Below are 18,772 nucleotides of genomic sequence, written 5' to 3'. Positions count from 1 at the left end.
TTAGTTTTGGGTTACTCATTCAAACGGCCTGGGACATCATTCTAACTTGCTCTCCTGGGTACATTCCTCACAGAAGGACTGTTTCTTCAGAGCAAAGGCTCTGGAGTATCCACTGCCTTGTATCAAATCCCAGCTCTGTCCCTTGACAGGGGCAACTTACTGACTTCTTTGTGGCTCAATTTTGTATCTGTAGAATGGGCAGTATAAGAATATCACCCATGGGAAAAAAAAAAAAGAGTATCACCCATGTTGTGGGGTTAAAGGAGTCCATTTATATATCAAAGTTAATAATATAATGGGTTGTTGTGAGGGAGAAAATGAATTAATCAATGTAAAAGCCTTAGAAAAATACCTGCCACCTAATAAGTTCTACAATTCTCTTTTTTTTTTTTTTTGCCCATGTAATATTCAATTTAGAAAGGGTTCAGAGAGAGAAGGAAAAAGTACAGTGAATATGAAAAAAAAAAAACATTTTGTCCAATGAAAAATATAGTTTAAAAGATTAAGTCAACCTTTTAACCTGTAGATTCTTTGGTTAAAAAATCATTTCTTCAGGTTCAGTGGCAAGTGTTATCCCCAAAACTATCCCCAGATTAGTGTATTGTAAGTGAAATCCTGCCTGGAACAATCTGGATTGTGTAAAAATAAGAATCACATCTGACTTATATAGAAGGCAGGATATATTTTTTAGTTACAAAGAACTATTGTCAAACACTGTAAGAAAAAAAAAAAGCGGGAAAACATTCTCTACTTTCCAGCCAGCCAGAGAACTGTTTTCAAAGGCCCTTTGAAAACTATGTTTAGTGTTTGTTTTTATTATCATTTGGAGGTCTGCTTTCACAAGATGAAATATAATATTTAGAAGGGGAAAGAGGCTGCCTCGGGAACATCTGAAGCCTGATTGTTACTTTAATGGCTCAAGTCTCTTTTTATCCACTCGACAAACAATTACTGAGAGTATGCTTTGGGCAGAGTGTGCGTTGAGCCGTCTATGTGTTTATTGATAATGTGCAGCAAGCCGGCTTCTGCCCCATATTCAGGGAGCGGCAGCCTTGTGCAGTGATCGCAAAGGGACCTGAAAGGGTTAATGGACCTCGTTAAGTAACACATGGCACCACCATCCACCCGGTTTTTGGTTGGACAGCATTACCAAAGAGGTCAAGGTCTTCATTTGATCCCTGCCTGAAGAGGTTTCAGTCTAGCTCAGCAGTTTTGGGTCGCAAAGCATACTTTGGTCTAACCACCTAAGTCCGGGGTCATAATCAGGCAATAGGGTATATGAGAGCAAATGTGTTACTATCATTGATATCGCGGGTTCACACTTTAGGACTTTGTATCGGAAAGACGGTACTTTATTGCTACCAACTCCTTTGTAAGGAAATAGGTAAACAGAATTGCCTAAGAACACAGTATGAGGCTTTTATTTTTGTTTTCAAGTTTTTATTTTATTTCCAGATCACAAATTTGTAATTTCAAGCAAATGTTGTTATCCTTTAAAATGAGTTTAAAAGAAAAAGACTGAATTAAGGGCAATTCTACCAGCTGTCAAAGTATATTTTGGGGCTAGAAACACATTAAAAGGCATAGCTTTAATGGAATCGATTAAAAAAAAAAACCTCAAGACTTTGCTATTCGATGTTATTTGTCTTATATATTAAAACACCCTTTTACATTTATGAAAAGAGTATGCTAATAAATAATTCCTAGCTATATTGCATTATTCGACAACCAGTCCTGAGTTACTTTCATTACATTAAATGGCAGCAGTAAACATGAAAATGATGTCTCATAACGCATTGATAAACTTTATCATTTTCTTGCTGAATTTATCACTAAGATAGCTCACATCTATTTCACATCATTTAGTGGATTCAACGTGTTTTCAAGGCTACTGACATTTCTGTCGGTTTTGAGTGGCTTTTAATGTTTATTTGTACTTGGGTAGGAACTGAAAAATCTCATTAAAAGACAGTTGTTCATTTCCGTTATGGGGCTATGAAATATGGATGTTAATATTTTTCATCTGAGTCCAAGGTGAACATGAAGAAACAGTACTCATAGATCTGAAGCCCTGACCCATTTGCTCAAGAAATTTCCTTAGTAGTAATAACTTTTCCCTGTTATTTCATTTCTTTTGAAATATGTGATAATTTCCAATGGGCAGAGAGCACCAACAGAGAATGACATTAAACAAAGATCAGTTGTAATTTAACTTGCAACTTGGAGATGTATTCCAGAGGCTGTGCAATGTTGTAAAACTTCCTGAATACCATTTAAAGCATAAAATTGTATAAGATTTGATGTACATTGTTTTTAACACAGAGTTCCAATCTCCCCTTAAATGCAGAGAGGCTGTTCTATAGGCAGTAGTTGATTTATGTGTTTATTCATCTCTTTGTCCAGTGAATGTTTATGGACTGCCCAAGTAACTGTGATGTAAGATAAAAAGTGAAAAATCAAAAAGAGAGCGATGGGCAAAACATTATTGGAAATAAAAACCTGACTGCTTTCAGTGTTGATGGCAGGGGGTTTAGGGATTTCTTGGCCAAGATCCTGTGAAATTATGAAAGTCCCTCAATTCTTTCACCAGGCCAGATCAAAGTGATCGGCAAAGTTCATGTACATTTGATGTGTTGGTACACAGCTAAGGGTTAAGTGTACTACTTGGAAGCAGAGCCGAGAGTGAAGGGATTATCAAGGTCAATGCCCAACCTACTAGCTCTCAAAGATCTCTCTGCACGTGTCATTGTAGTTAAGATCAAATGCTTTTGCCATTTTTAGTCAAATTTGAAATTTGGGAGAAATGGTATAAAGATGGTTTGATGAAAATTTAGCCAACTTTGTTTTACTCAAAAATTAGTATCCTTTGACTTGAATCAAAAAGATGTGTGTGTGTGTGTGTGTGTGTGTGTGCGCGCGCGCGTGCACGTGCATATATGGGAAATTGTGGGACTTAAAGTCTTGCAGTTTTTATGGAAATGTGGATGGAGGTTCTGAGCCCGTGTAGTGCACGAACTGTCTACCTTCCAAGCAGCTTAATCCAAGGACACTATACAGCTAAATTCTGTGTGTACGTGTTTGTGTGCGCATGTGTGACATGCTTTCTTCAGACACATGGTGCCACACTTCTCTGACAGGAGGAATGAAGGCAGTCAAGCAGAGTGTCCTGATATACTACACTTTATGTTCTTTAGGTCTAATGCCTTAGGTTAATGGCATTTCTGATTCAAATATGCTTACTCTGACAAAATTTAGAATTTAGTTACAACGAATTCATTCCACTAGTTTTCTTTTCTCTTTCTTTCCTTCCTTTCTCTCTCTTTTGTTCTTTCTTTCCTCTCTCCCCCCTCCTTTTCTTTTTTATTTACAAAACTTTGCCAATAAGGGCATTATGAAGGTAGACAAAGGATGTTATCTAAAGATAAAGTAGGATTAAATTAGTGAAGAGAGACAACGTGAAGATTAATTTAGTAATTTCTCACTTTTTTCTACCTTATTATTATTCAGATATTTAATCCAGAAGTTGTTTGGGAACCTAAATTATCTAGGTAATTATTTTGGTACTTTACAGTATTTATTACATAAATACAGTCACCACGTGGAATTTTAAGTTTACCAAAAAAAATGCAGAATATATACATGGCAAAAATGATTATTGAATATCTTCAATATATTCATGTAGATAAACGCACTGTGTACTATGGGCTACTGGAGCATACATGAGAAAGCAAAAGACAATCAGAAATTTCTGGACTGCTATAAAGTACTTATCTTTTAGTTTAAAAATCAAAATTTTAAGTTGCTTTCAATACTTTTAAAAGGCTATCCCTAATATAGAGATGAATTAGATTTGAGTGCAAAGTGAAGAAAATCTTTACCTCAAATGTTTCTTAGTATTTTGCCATCTATTTGAGAAATGAATTTCAAAAGACAATGTTTACCATTATAATAAAAATATTTATTATAAAAATGATTACATCTTTCTGTACATAGAGACAAAAACATAATTTATACATCAATAACTTAAGTGGGCCTGAACATTCAGTATCCATCTGCTAGAATCCTAAAGCTCTTCCGCAGATTTCACAAATACCATTACAGACTATTTCTCTCTTACAGAATTCTATTTACAGTTTATGTTATTGTGATATGAACATTTCTTCTCTAGTATTTTAAAGATAATTCACAGTGTTGGGGTTAATTCCTTAATCAACTGCTTTAAATCTTTGGTAAATACAAGTATGTACGTGCAAAATGTTTAAGCTCAGTAAAAAGTCAAATAACCTATTGCAAGAAGTTTTGTGTAATCAATAAATGCATGGGCCAGAGTCCCACCATCAAGAAAAGTCACTCTCCAGGACTTCTCGTGATAAAGTCTGACATAAGCAATAAATCATTTGAGGCCTCTATGGCCACGACCAGAAGCACCACAATTCTAGGTCACAACAAAATTAAACACAAATGTTAAATTCAACATATACAAACAGTACTGATTCTTGTGCAATGCAGAAAATTGTAGTTTTTTTCTATATCCTGGTTGACACATAAGTTGGACACGGATGAGTTTATTTAATCTCATGAAAGCCTGTTATGTTGCAAAAGTGAGAGACCCATTTAAAAAAGTCATTCTGTTTTGGGAAACATCAATTCATCCTCTTGCCAGTAACTTATCTATGAAAATCTAGACAATTTCTTAAAATACTTCATAGGGGAAAAAGCAAGATGCCTGCCTCTGTTTCCTTCCTTCCCCGCTTCCTTCCTTCCTTCCCTCCTTCCTTCTTTCCTTCCTCCCGTCCTTCATTCTGTGAGAATTATGTGCTAGACAGGCCTGTCCACCTACCTATTATACTTGAAGTCCCCAAAAGTTCCATATGCATTACAACTTCCATTTATCAGTCCTCAGTCTCAATGATCCAAATGAAAGCCTCCTGGCATGAAAACCTCTTACTCTCAGGCTATTTGTTAAAACTGTCCCAAGAAGTATTTAAATTCTAATGTTCTTGAGACATTTGATAATTAGGAATTGTTTATATAGACATGTTAATGCAGGAGTGTAAAGAATATAATTACCCATATCAAAACTTTACCTTTTTAAGCCTAGAAAGGGGATGCCATCATTGGATTACCACCATTGCAGGGGAGAGAACAGACCCTCCTACTGAGTTAGGTCCTGAAGGCATGATTTCTTTCCCTAACATTGGTTTTTCCAACCCACCGTCTCATCTATAAACAAAGCAAGGCGAGAGATAATTTTGTTATCACTTTGGCAATTCTTCTCCCCCTCCAACCACCAACATCCTGAATTCAGTGCCTATTTTAAAACTCACCCAACACTAGGCAGGCACCTGGCAATAAGTGTTCACTTACGACATGAAGTGTGAACAGGAGAGCAGCCTAATGAAGACACAGTATTTATCAGAAGAGGCTTTCTTCTGAGTTTCTACACTGGCCCAATGCCCTGGCTGCAACTTTGAATAAAATGTTTCAACTCATTCTTCTTCAAATAACATACAAAGTAAATGTTATTTAGTCACCAGCTTTTCCTCCCCAGAGAACATAGAAACACAGGAAATGTACCTTTATATACATTTCTAATGACATAGTGTAAACTAAGCCCCAACCCTTTGATGGCAGGGAAATATTGGCATAGTGACACTTGATATGCAATAAATACCAATATCTTACGCCAACAACAGCAGAACTAAAATACCAGTCTACTGCAAGTGCCAGCTTCTATCTCCACTTTGCTCACATTCCCATCCTTGGTGACAAAGACAGGGCAAACTGAGGCCTTTCCTGCTTCAGGATTTGATATAAGCTCATAGGTCGGGCCAGGTTGAAAGAATAATGCCTACTTTACACTATCCTGGGTCTGAGAAACAGGCTTCGTTCCTCTTTGCACCATTGTTCTGATCAGCGTGTTTTTGAGCTTTTGTTTCTGAGGAAATGAGAGCTCACATGCAAGCATTCAGGAAGCAGCATTGGCGCAGACCCACTTTGATCCCGTAAAGTGTCCCGAGGGACTCTCTTCACAGAGCCACTTTCTCCTTTGCCAAGTTCTTTGGTTCCTTGCTTGGGATACACCAGTCATCAGCCTCGATGCTCATCTGATAGTGTTTGAAGGCTGATTTGTTAAAGACTGGGAGTTTTTCTACAGATTCTGAAGATAAAGCCTAAAAGAAGAAGGGGAAGAAAAGTCAACTCAAAGAAATTATTCGTGGCACAATTTGTACCCGAAGTGATTATTCAAAATAAATCCGGAGGTAAGTACTCAAACATTCAAATACATTCCTTTAGTCGATTCAGTTAGTGAGAGCACACCATAGCCCATAGTATGCTGGGCAGGGTATAAAAGAAAACGAAAAAAGTCAATATTATTTCCATCCTCTAGGTGCCAAAATAATATATACACAGTTATAAATTGGGGGAACAGAATTTGTCTCCAATATTTACACCTGTCCCTTGTTCGGATATCGCTGATGTGATAGAACTGAATAGCAAAGCTATTATTTCTTTACAAAAAGTTTTGTATCTGTGATAAAAAGTCCTAATCTGATACTATTAATTATTAAAATCTGATACTATAACTCTATCATCTCTTAATCTTTCCCAGTACTTTGAAGACTTCTGCTCATTTAAGAAATGAATACAGTAACTACTTCAGACAGTCAAAGGCCTCTTAGCACATAATTCCCTTGCACAAAATGGGAACCCACAAGCTTAATGTTTTAGTTACTAATATCTGTAAATACATTTTCAGTCAAAACTGCTGGAAAACAATGAACAAATCAGAACAGTGACCTTAACGAATACACCGAGGCTTTATCAGAAATAGAAAAAACATGTTTCAAGTTTTAAAGTTTAATCAGGAAATGCCAGACATCCCAGTGACAGCTCGTGAGCAGTTAGCTTTTCTTCCCTGGATTTCTAATAAGGTCAACTTAAGGTCTTGAGTATCTTGGTATCAGCTGTTTTCTAGGCTGGAACATTATTAGCATATATTTCCGATGAGTTTAAGTAAAACAAAGGCACAGCTATTCTCACAGATGCCAAAAGGCGTTGGTTTAAGAAATTCACATGAGGATGTCCTCACTTGGAGACTAATATGCTTCTTGAGAAAAAATTTTGCTTCACTTAAAGCAGGTAGCCTGGTCCCTCTTCCAACTGGTAAGTTACCATATTAAATATTAATGAATAAATCTACACATACCAAACAGAAAATAAAATGACATGTGGTTGTTATTTGCATTAACTCAGTTTGAGGTATTCACACCATGGAGCGTGGAACTCAGGACCTTAAAAGCAACATTGCTTTCAGAATTATTGTTTCAGGGCACCTGAGTGGCTTAGTCGGTGGGGTGTCTGACTCTTTTTTTTAAAAGATTTTATTTATTTACTCATGAGAGACAGAGAGAGAGAGAGAGGCAGGCAGAGGGAGGGAAGCCTGATGAGGGACTCTATCTCAGGACCCCGGGATCATAACCTGAGCCAAAGGCAGATGTTTATTTTTTACTTTTTTTTTTTTCAAAGGCAGATGTTTAATCATCTGAGCCACCTGGCGAAGGCATCCGGCTCTTGATTTCAGCTCAGGTCATGATCTCGGACTCATGAGATGGAGTCCCGGGCTTCACAATCATTGAGGAGTCCACTTGAGCTCTTCCTCTCCTTCTCCTTCTGCCCCTTCCCCCTCTTTCCCTCTCTCAAACAAACAAACAAATAAATAAAATCTTTACAAAAATAGAAATATGATTGTTTCTACTGAATTGAAAGGATACCTTTAAGTAGATGATGGCGTCGGTTCCATATCCTGACATAGAGTAGAGGTTCAGATCTCCTTGAAAGTACTTGGCATAGAGACGAGAAATTGGCAAGCCATAACCAAAACCAGCCTAGAGGGAAAAGATCAATTATTGGCAAAGAAGTGGACATGCTCATGGAAATGCAAAACATAGGCAAGTGTAATTATCCTCCCTGCTAGTGATGTTCTAGAGCCAAGGTAAGTGATTTCTGCTTCTAATCAGAGACCTCCGGTAAATTGTTTCACCTTCTTCAGCTCGTTTTCTCCTGCTTTCTCCTATCCACCATGCCCAATTTAACTAAATTGACTAACTTGCCTAAACACTTCCTTGTAATCCTTGCTCTGCATTTAGGACTAGGTGGCTGGGATGAATGTAGCCGTGTAACTGGTCTTACCAGAGGAGCATTGCGGGAATTATCCATCACGGGGGTCGGTGCGGTAGTGTATGTGTAACTAAAGAGACGGTCAATGATCCTCAGGGGAACGCCACCTCCTCTGTCCGAAATCTTAAACAAACAAACCAAAGCTACGTGTGAAAAACAAGGTGCACTTGTCCATCTAAAAAGGTTTTTCCTTTATTTAAAAGTCATTATGGCCTATGTACACCATAGACTTTGATCTGCTACTCAAAGCAGATCACTTTACTATTACTGACACTTTTCCGTTCTCTCAAGAGAGACTCCAGGGGCGCCTGGGTGGCTCAGTGGGTTAAAGCCTCTGCCTTTGGCTCGGGTCATGATCCCAGCATTCTGGGATCGAACCCCGCATCAGGCTCTCTGCTCAGCAGGGAACCTGCTTCTCCCCTTAACCCCCTCCCCCCAGGCCTACTTGTGATCTCTGTCAAATAAATAAATAAAATCTTAAAAAAAAAAAAAAAAGAGAGAGAGAGACTCCAATGAACAACAGAAAATGGTTACCTTGATTGTCAGATCTTCTTTTCCCAAGACAACAATCACTTCAATTGGCGTAAGGGAAGGCCAGTTTTCCTGGTGTTCGACGGTTGCCCTCATTGCATTCTAAAGAAATCAAAACCATAAGGAATTCAATGGCAGAAGAATGAGAAACAATAAATAACTGTTTTTTATGTTTAAAATAAAAGCGGCACAGAGGGTAATTCAAAGTTCCTATTTTTTTTTTTAAGTTAGTAGTAAAACAGCTCTGTAAATAGCCATTTATGAATGTGTCATGCAGGATGTATAATGAAAAATATTCATTTACCATGTAATATAGCTCCTGGGAGTAATGTCTAATGGAAAAACAATTCTGCTAGCTGTCAAGTTCTTATTTGTAAGCTTAATTTAAATGTAGAAATTGGTTTTTATAGTCCATTTCCTGGCTCTCTCTTTTTTGTCTTTCCATTACATTTTACATCCAAGCACCAAAGACTATTACATAACAAATGAACAGTGAATCATTGAACCAATTTATTGGCTTTTATAAAACTTGCTGGGAAAGGTTGTTACTATTTAAAAGGATAGTAAATAATTCTAAATTAAATTTCAATTTGCATTTGATTATCATCTTAACTTTTACCAATGATGGCAAAACAACTCTGAGAGCTGGACTACTCAATTTCAAAATGAATGAAATCGAGGCAAAAAGTATCTTGTGTCCTTTAACAGAGAAGAAACTCAAACAAGTTTGCAGACAACTGGATGGATCTCATAAAGATTAAGTTTTGGTTTATGTCACCAATTTTCCTCTCTAACCTCCTTGTGGTACATTATCTGTTTTCTGGTTTCTATATAATACTGAGTTCTTTTTTGTAATTTAAAAAAAATTTTTTAAAAGATTTTATTTATTCATTTGACAGACAGGGTTCACAAGTAGGCAGAGAGGCAGGCAGAGAGAGAGAGGGGGAAGCAGGCTCCCCGCCAAGCAGAGAGCCCGATGCAATGCAGGGCTCGATCCCAGGACCCTGGGATCATGATCTGAGCCGAAGGCAGAGACCTTAACCCACTGAGCCACCCAGGTGCTCCTCTATATAATACTAAGTTCTAATCATTAGCTGAAGTAAAAGAAAATAGATCAGAATGTCTATAGTACAATCGATACCTCATTGCACTAACATTAGAATAAGGCAAGAAACAATAAATTCTGAGAAAAGCTTATCAGAATTAGAGGCAAATTTCACTTTTTTTAAGGCTCCCTCCTCAAGGAGTCTAGGAGATTCATGGAAAGCATCATAAAGCTTAGGGTGTTTTTTCTTTTTTCTTTCTTTCTTTCTTTCTTTCTTTTTTTTTTTTTTTTTTTGGTGTAAGTACAGTTTTAGCTTGGTCTTAGAATCCAGGACAGGATTTGATTCTTGGTACCTGGCTACCTTAGACCAGTAACATTCACATCCTTGGTAAGCTTGTTATAAATGCAAATTCTCAGATGTACAGAATCAGAATCTCTGGACCCATGCCTAAGAATCTGTGTTTAAAGAAGCCCTCCAGGGGCGTCTGTGTGGCTTAGTCATTAAATCTCTCCCTTCAGCTCAGGTCATGATCCCAGAGTCCTGGGATTGAGCCCCGCATGGGGCTCCCTGCTCTGTGGGAAGCCTGCTTCTCCCTCTCCCACTCCCCCTGCTTGTGTTCCCTCTCTCACTGTCTCTCTGTCAAATAACAAAATCTTAAAAAAAAAGAAAGAAAGAAGCCTTCCAGGTGATTCCAACGTATACCGAAGTTTGAGAAGCACTGTCCTATAGTCTTGCGTTGGAAAGTGTGAAACGTGAACCAGCAGCATCACCCGTCAGCTTATTACAAATTCTAAACCCCAGGCCCCAGCCTAGTGCCACTGAATCAGAATTTCAACAAAACCCCAGATGGTTCATAGGCACATTAAAGTTGATCATGGAGGGAACTGACTGCCTTCTGAGTGTATTCTAGACTCACGTTGGAACCCTGCCACCTGCAGTAACTCTGGACCTGAACATCTGGATTTGGAGCCGGACCATCCTGCAGGGGTGGACGTAACAAGGCCCCATTCACTGCACCATTCACCCCCTGACCTTCCTTAACAATTGCATATATGACTAGCGCTTTGTTGGACACTTGAAAAAATAATAAGAACAGGGAGCACAAAGACATCGTGAGTCCTATCACGCGTTCTCCAGTACGTGTGGAGGCTCTGCTGAACTGCGGGGGCCCTTTCCAACATTAACTGCGGCTCCTTTCTGTTAGGAGCCCTGAAGCAAGTTTGGGAGAAGATAGTGAGGCTCCCACTCAGTGGGAAACGATAAAGGAAATAAAAAGGCAACCAGTGAATTAAAAACAAAACAAGATTGCAATTATTTGGAAGCGTCATACCTTGAATAGTTCAAAGAGCATATGATGAAGGTGAGAAGGTACATATACAATGTGAATTGGTTGGCCTGGAGATTTTCCTAGAAAAAAATTTAAACTCATTTAGAACTGGTGAGCAAGTATTTCAGGAAGGCAAACTTCTGTATCTATTTGATAATAGAGACTCCTTACTCCCAAGATTAAAATACACCCCATCTTCCTGTACTACCCTAGAACCTTCTAGGATCTACCCTAGAACTTCCCTCTTAAACAGTAAACACAGCTGGCTTATTTTCAAAATGCTATCACAGCTGCTGCCTTGTGCTCTGTGATTAATTTCTGCATTTCTCTACAAATGTATGAGGTCAGATGAAGTGCATGACAAGAGTGCTCTAAATTAGGTAACGTGAACTATTTGTTTCTGCTTTCAAAACTTTCATACTGTGCTATTTCAGAGTTAAAATCACCATTTTAAGAAAGAAAAAAATTCATGTTGCCACAGTATAATACTGAAATTAATGTTAACTAAAATTTTCATATTTTATGGGAAAATAACACATTTGATTATTCTTGATTTATATCACCCAAACATTAAATCTTACAGGCTAACTATGCTTACATTTTACTGAGAGGCAAAAGAAAACAAAGAAACAAAAACCTCTTAATACTGTTTGAGAAGAAAAATCAAAGTATTATTTCTTTGGTGTCCCAGGCCTGGGCAAAGTTTGAATCAGAAAACAGAAGGCTTGGCACAATTCCCTCTTTATTTTATCAAAGAGTTCAAGCAGTTTATCTACACGTATTATGCAACAATGCTGTTAATGCTTAGAGATATTTTTCAACCTTTATTTGTATTTCTATTTTTAATTTAGCAATCAATTACATGTACATATAACCCAATCCATGAGTTAGAGTTAGGGTACTTTTAATGTGAGCAACTTAATTTTAACTGTACTGCTCTGAGAAGCACTACAGGATACGATAAAAACAGTGCCTTGTGTTCGTTATTTTAGCACTTCAATGTGGGAAGACCCTCTCTTCTCAGGTACCCTAGAGCTGAAGCCACTGAGTTATGCTCTACTTCCAAATCAGTGGTGTATACTTACAGTGCAATTAATTTTTTTTGTAATTAAAAAAAATGTTTAAAAGAACCTTTAACATGAGATCTACCTTCTTAACTGAGTATACAATATAGTATTGTTAATTGTAGGCATAATGTTGTACAGTGGATTTCTAGAACTTATTCGTCTTGCATAACTGAAATTTTATACTCATTAAATAGCAGCTCCCCTTTACCCCAGGCCCCAGCTTCTGGCAACCACCATTCTACTTTCTGCCTCTCTGAATTTAACTATTTTACACACTTCAGGTAAGTGGAATCACTTTTGTGACTTGTCCATGTATTCGTCCAAGTATTTGTCCATGACTGGTTTATTTCTTACAGTACAATTTAAAGTATTTTTGTTTCTAGGTCTTATGAGTAACTTCTCCAGGAGGATATTTCCACTACCAAGTGGTTCCTCTTATTTCTGGCCTCCCAGATTCCCATCTTTTGCAATAAGCTCTCTTTCTTTGATCTAAGATACTGAAACTAGGTTGCTACTTTAAATCTTAAATTATTTGTTCCAACCATTCCTTTTTATGAATCATCATTAACAACTGAATATATTCAATTGGAACTTTCCAACTGAGATGAAGAGCACTTTGGCTTCAAAAGAGAAGTGTATGAATTCTAGAGAAGTTCAGAAGGGAGAAAAGGAACACAGAAGTTGCTTTGTATTTGCAAGAAGTAATCATATGGGGAGAACAGCGAATTTCCCAGAGATTAAAATATGTTTTATTTGTAGCTTACCATTCACTTGTGTGAGCTTTAATTCTGGAGATGTTAAATAATACTGGTCACAAAGCATCTTTGAACACTCAAAGGCATCTGAAATAGAAGGTTTTTTTCATAATGATGAAATGAATTTATGCCAAGTAAAATTTTCACACGATCTTCAATGTGTGTACTACCCTTAGTCTAGAACATTCATTGAGAGTAAAGGGTTCTATATATGAAAAAAAAAAGCTCTTTAATATTTTATTGAAGAAAAAATTAAGACAGTGTTGAAGTTATAGCTGTGGCAATAGGAATACACACAATTCAGATATTGGATACAATATATAAGAATATGGCACATTAACCAGTAATGTTTGGGTTTTTATAATTTTATTAATGAGTTTTAAATCCCTGTCTCTCAAAAGCAAAGGACCTCCATGACCATATTTATAAAAATATAAATGGAACACTCCGAATATAAAGTTATCCACAAACTCACTTCAACCAGAGCCATGTCAATCATATAGCGTATATTTTCAATAAGGGAAATGCAGAAATCTAGAGATTACCTTGGACCACGGCTGCCACATCGCAGTTTGGATCAATGCTTCCAATGTGAGTTGGGTTTCCTGTCTGTGAGTCACTAAATATAAGAACTGTTGAAAAGTAAAAACAAAAGATGCTGTTATAAAAATCAGGATAATCATGATTTTTGAAAAAGAACATGAGCCCCTGAATAATGAAACATCTGGTTGGGGTATGGCTTATATTCCACACCCTTCTCAGTAGGTCATGACCACAATGAGCTAACTTACTATGCTGGTTCATCAGCATCCGGGTAGAAATACGGTTCATGTAAAATCGATCCAAGAAATACTGAAGATTTTGATTGGTGACTGGGTCAACTGTACAGCCATCTTTATATTCTATGATTCCTTGTGCCATGGTTGGAACTACATTGTGGTGTCTATTTCGAACTTTGATGAGAGTATCTACAAAACTAAGCCAAAACACATTTACAGTTACTGCAAATTCAAATAAGTTTCCTTCACTTATATCCCTTAGACTACCCCAAAGAAGGCTAAAACTTTTTTAAGTACCCATCTAAAGAAATCAAATGATAAAATATAGAAGAATCACTTATAGATTCTTCGACTACAATAGAAGAGATAGTATCCCAAACAGATTTTTTTTCCCTTCTAGCTTAATGTAAAAATACCAGCTTTCTAACTGATGAATTCATTCTGGGAATTCATTAAGCCTTCTCTTTAAAAAATAATAATTACAAGATAATTAATATTAAAGAGAATTCTAGAGTGCCACTGTGGAAAAAACCCTCAAGATTTCTTCTTGGATTTATAAAAAGATTCTTCTTTCCTATTCTTATAGCCAGAAACAATCAGTTACTCTGAAAGATAATGTTCAATCTCGAGTAACAATGACATATATTACTATTTTGTAATAGTAAATCCACCTGTGAATCTAATCATCTGACTAAATTTATAGTAAAAAAAGATTTCCTCAAAAATAAAAAGTTCCCTGCACTTGTTTGGACTCAGCATCATTCCTCTTCACTTTTAAAAAACCAGCAAGTCAAAACTTGTCATTTGTAAGAGGGAGACTATTTGTTATTCGGAGTGTAGCTCCTTTAATCTATGTTAAAAAAAAAATCTTAGGAGTATGTCTGGAAATAGTCATCAAAGTTTTAGACACACATTCAAATGCATAGAACTTACTCTGATAATGCTTTCTGGTCCTCTGGGCTTTTCTCGTGGAATTCCACCAAATCCATCAAGCTCTGGATATACCTGTAAAGGGACAGTCATGCTTTAAGTTTTAAAGTTGAATAGTCAGATACAAGTAGCTAAATCATTTCAAAATGATTGCAGAAGAGATAGTATTATGTTTAAAATTAAAACTTTCCTTCAAGACATCTGGAAAATACTGTATCTTAATAAAAAAACCAAACAACAACAACAACAAAAAAAACGAAGCTATGACTTTACCACTCAACTTTCTAACTTAAAATTGATATTTCTTCAATCATTCCAGATCAGTAGTCAGTTTTTTGTTTTATCTGGCAAGTGTTTTCTTTTTTTATAGCATTTAGGAAAAAACTTTTAAAGGAAGTATAAAGTTTAAAGTTTAAAGGAAGGCTTCATATTTTTCCTGCTATATTCACTCATAGGTGAGTAGAAGTCATGAAAGCATCAGTAAATACTATGGATGATGTGTTTCAGATAGTAATTGTTTAATAATCTATATTTATATATCTATTTATAATATATGATACTTATATTTATATAAGTATAATATTTATATTTATAGTATGTATTTATATTTAATTATTATAAATATGTTTATTTTATATTTATAGTATATACTATATATTTATTCATATATTATAAATATAATACATAATATCCACAATCATGTAATATACATTTATAATATTTATAATATATATAGATTTCTTAAATCAGTAAAGCTGTGTAGTCAGTGAATTAGGGTGAGGCTCTGGTATATATCTGCCTCAGTGCATATCCTGGTTCCATTCTCTGAAAATTTGTTCCTTTGGGTGATCTACCCTCTCCAAGTCTCAAAATCCTTATCTGTAAAATGCGATGATAATAACTGACAGTTATTAAGTGGTGACTGTGGGCCAGGTACTGTTTTAAGTACTTTTTTTTAATGGATTAGCCCATTTAATTTCACTCACATAAACTTTTGAAGCATATACTTTATTTTCCTCAGTAACAGATGGGGGAATTAAGGCATAAAAAATTTAAGATATTTGCCATGAATTCCACAACCTGTTAGAGGTAGAGACAGGATTTGAACCCAAAGCCTGCTGTTAATTAGTTTGTAAGTAACAAAGATTAGATCCTCTAAATAGCCGTCCTTCTGTTTATTTCTAGGATAGGATTCTGTGTGCAATATCAAACTCTGTCTTTTATTATTCAAAATACAGTTATATTGTGAAAAGTATGTACTTTTTCAGGGCAAAATATCTGTTCATAGCTTTATAACTATCCTTATGACAACTCACACTAAATTACAAAAATATCTTGACATTCTTCAAAATACTTAGTCTCAGGCCACTTGTTTTCCAATTATGATGCTAATAGATTATAAGAATTCGTATATAAATACTTGTCTTAAAAATAAAGACTGTTTCAGAATGGTTCACCACTTACCAGCTTTTAACTAATTGCACTGAAGAGGTATTGACTAATCGATCAGGGAGGATATCAATTTCCTTCAGGATATTGGCTAGCCTCACAGGCAATTCTTGCCTCAAAAATGCAAAAGAAGTTCTTTCACATGCATTTTCTGAACCTGTAATAAATAACCTTTATTTAATTTTGGGGGAAAAGTAAGTGATACATTTGAATAGCATTAACTCTCCAATATTGAACCCACACACAAATCATAAAATTAGAGTTTTACCCTCAGTTGGATTACTGTTTAAAGTAAGAAGTATCTCCTTTTTCATTGTCTTTTTCTTTACTTTCTTTTTTTTAAAAAAAGACCAATATGAGGATTATTGCTTTCTTTTTTTGGAAGAGGATTCACTTCCATGAAGTCAGACTATCCCATAGCTCAGTCAACAGCACAATGTCAACCCCACAACATCGTACAGAGAGTTCTAGATATGAAATTGGAGTAGAGGAATAAAAGGGTGAGTAGGAGTCATGATGTTTCCACATTAGTGATAAATAATACCACATTTAAATCCTTGAAATATTCCTTATAAGATCACAGCAGAAGGGCGCCTTGGTGGCTCAGTGGGTTAAGCCTCTGCCTTCCGCTCAGGTCATGATCTCAGAGTCCTGGGATTGAGGGGGCTCTCTGCTCAGCAGGGAGCCTGCTTCCTATTTCTCTGTCTAGCTCTCCGCCTACTTGTGAGCTCTCTGTGTCAAATAAATAAAATCTTTTAAAAAATCACTACAAAAAGTTTGTAAACATTTTTGGCAGTAATGCAAATATATGGAAAACCATATTGGTAAAGAGACAAAGAAATCTGTTAGCAATGCAGCGAGATGTATATACCCTGTAAACAGGTGGCAGGTGGTTAAGGGAGAAAATCTGAATTAATTTGAGGCCACCTTATAACATTAAGAATCCTCCCCCCCCCAAGTATTATGCTGTGAAGGAGGTGGTAAAGTTTTTTAAATCACTGCGAAATACTGACGCAAAGCAAAAAGTATCTTGACTGGAAGCTGTGGACAGAAAGATGAGCTCAAACCATCCAGCATCAGCGGGTCAGCAAGTGGCCTTGACCTGTAGGCACAAACTGTCAGAAATAAGGCAGACCCAGGAGAGGGCAAGGTGCACTGGCGTCGAGGCTCCAAGGTTCAGCAGGATAATAGACTTCCAGTTATTTTAAGCAATGAGCTCTGGGGCTGAAAGTTAAGGAAGCTTCCCAACCCCAGCGCCCCCACCCGGCCCTACTTCCCAGCTCACCAAAGTCCAGGAGCTGCTTTATGGACAGCGGGGACGGGCTATAGCGTGAAAAATGCTCGACCTCGCGGGGCACCAGGCCGGCGCTGCTCAGCGAGCCGGCGCTGCGCATCACGAAGCGGGCCGCCTTCATCTTGATGCCCACCCGGCCTGGTTAGCGCAGGGGCTGGCTTGGGGGTCGAAGGCTGAGGAAAGCAGAACCTGGGACGGAGCTGGGGCGGTGCGCGTCTGGGCAGGGAGGGCAGGTGGGCTGGCTCGTGCTCGAGATCCTGGGGTGCTTCCGAAGGGAGGGGGCCGGTAGGGAGTGTGAGGAGCAGCGAGTGGCTGGAGACTCAAGTTCCCGTCTGGCCACCCCCGGCCGCCTCCCGCGGTTTTATTTGTTTCCCCGCACGCTCCCCCCAACTCCAAAGGGGAGGAGTCACTGGGACTTGGAGACGCGTCCAGAGCTGGGGCCGCGCCAATCAGCTCAGATAACGAACTTTGGGCCCCGCCCCCCGGGCGCGGGGTCCTGTCGGGGGAGAGACCTGGCACCAGTGCCCGGGACTGTGAGGAGTAAGGGGAAAGGTGGAAGGTGAAACGGGCATCTGGAGGTATGTAGGCTCAAGATCAGCCGCTTGAACAGGAGTCCCCGACCGCGTGGGCTGGGGGCCCGCCCAGACTCGTCCTTGTTTACAAGCGAGAGGCTGTCTCAATGTCACGCATTCCTGACCAGAAACTATTTCCAAGAATCTGAGCTCCGGGATGTCATTGGCTCTTGCTCAGAGCGGGCTTTTACAGTAGCCAATCAGCTGCGTTCAAAAGTGAGCGTCTCTACCCGTGGACAGTGAGGGAAATAAATAGCCTGAGGACTGGTTCTAGTCTTTTCTCCAGGAGCGATCTGTACCACTCGGGAACTGGAAGTTCCTTCTGGCGACCCTAAGGCTTCCGTAACTTCCCAAAACACATTGACTTTTTCCTGGCGGCCATAAAAGGCCATCAGTTTTTGTTTTTCTCCAGGAGGGCAGTCTCTTTATTTGGTTTAACTCAGTTAATTAAAAACAAAGTTATAAAGGGATCAGTTTGTCAGTTTAACTCGCCGCCATCTACCATCAGAGAATTTATTCACTCTGACCTCCTGTATAGAATGTCCTTAATCCAAATATTTGTCCAAGATATTCTTTTCAGCTCTTAAATGTCTAGCACATTTAAGCACATATCTCCTGATATTGCCTTTGCCACTTAGGACATTGTATTGTAGCTATTGATATTATTGTATTGACCTCTCTGAATCCCCTCCCGTGGAAACGATCGGGGGGTGGGGGGGGACCAAGTCGGGTGTATCCTCGTTATTCCTACCCTGCTTTATCACTATTTAAGCTTAAACAGTTGTGGAAACAAGGAGGAAGCTCTAAATTGCATCTACACTTGGAGATAGGTTTTGATACC

At 37.9% G+C, this 18,772-nt stretch overlaps 1 protein-coding gene across 1 annotated transcript; it reads right to left on the bottom strand.

Annotated features, from left to right (window-relative positions):
- Positions 1–3,936: 3,936 nt before the first annotated feature.
- On the bottom strand, positions 3,937–17,729 carry PDK4 (pyruvate dehydrogenase kinase 4). The gene is made up of 11 exons (XM_046020763.1): positions 17,351–17,729; positions 16,081–16,222; positions 14,620–14,691; positions 13,699–13,883; positions 13,453–13,539; positions 12,917–12,994; positions 11,089–11,165; positions 8,716–8,814; positions 8,194–8,304; positions 7,776–7,889; positions 3,937–6,173 (listed from the first exon to the last, which is right to left on the bottom strand). The coding sequence occupies exons 1-11, from the start codon at positions 17,478–17,480 to the stop codon at positions 6,030–6,032; spliced, it is 1,239 nt and encodes a 412-aa protein (XP_045876719.1). The 5' UTR covers positions 17,481–17,729; the 3' UTR covers positions 3,937–6,029.
- Positions 17,730–18,772: the final 1,043 nt, after the last annotated feature.

The sequence above is a fragment of the Meles meles genome, chromosome 10 (assembly GCF_922984935.1).
Source record: "Meles meles chromosome 10, mMelMel3.1 paternal haplotype, whole genome shotgun sequence".
NCBI classification, from domain to species: domain Eukaryota; kingdom Metazoa; phylum Chordata; class Mammalia; order Carnivora; family Mustelidae; genus Meles; species Meles meles.
The sequence above is the reverse complement of the archived record's forward strand: the minus strand, read 5'-3'. Positions and strand labels throughout refer to the sequence as shown.

Excerpts from the sequence above, each read along its gene's own strand:
- PDK4 (XM_046020763.1), bottom strand. The coding sequence starts at position 17,480 with ATGAAGGCGGCCCGCTTCGTGATGCGCAGCGCCGGCTCGCTGAGCAGC. Across the intron at positions 8,815-11,088 it reads TGCTCTTTGAACTATTCAAG|AATGCAATGAGGGCAACCGT; the intron begins GTATGACGCTTC and ends TGATTTCTTTAG. Across the intron at positions 8,305-8,715 it reads AAGAAGATCTGACAATCAAG|ATTTCGGACAGAGGAGGTGG; the intron begins GTAACCATTTTC and ends TGTTTGTTTAAG.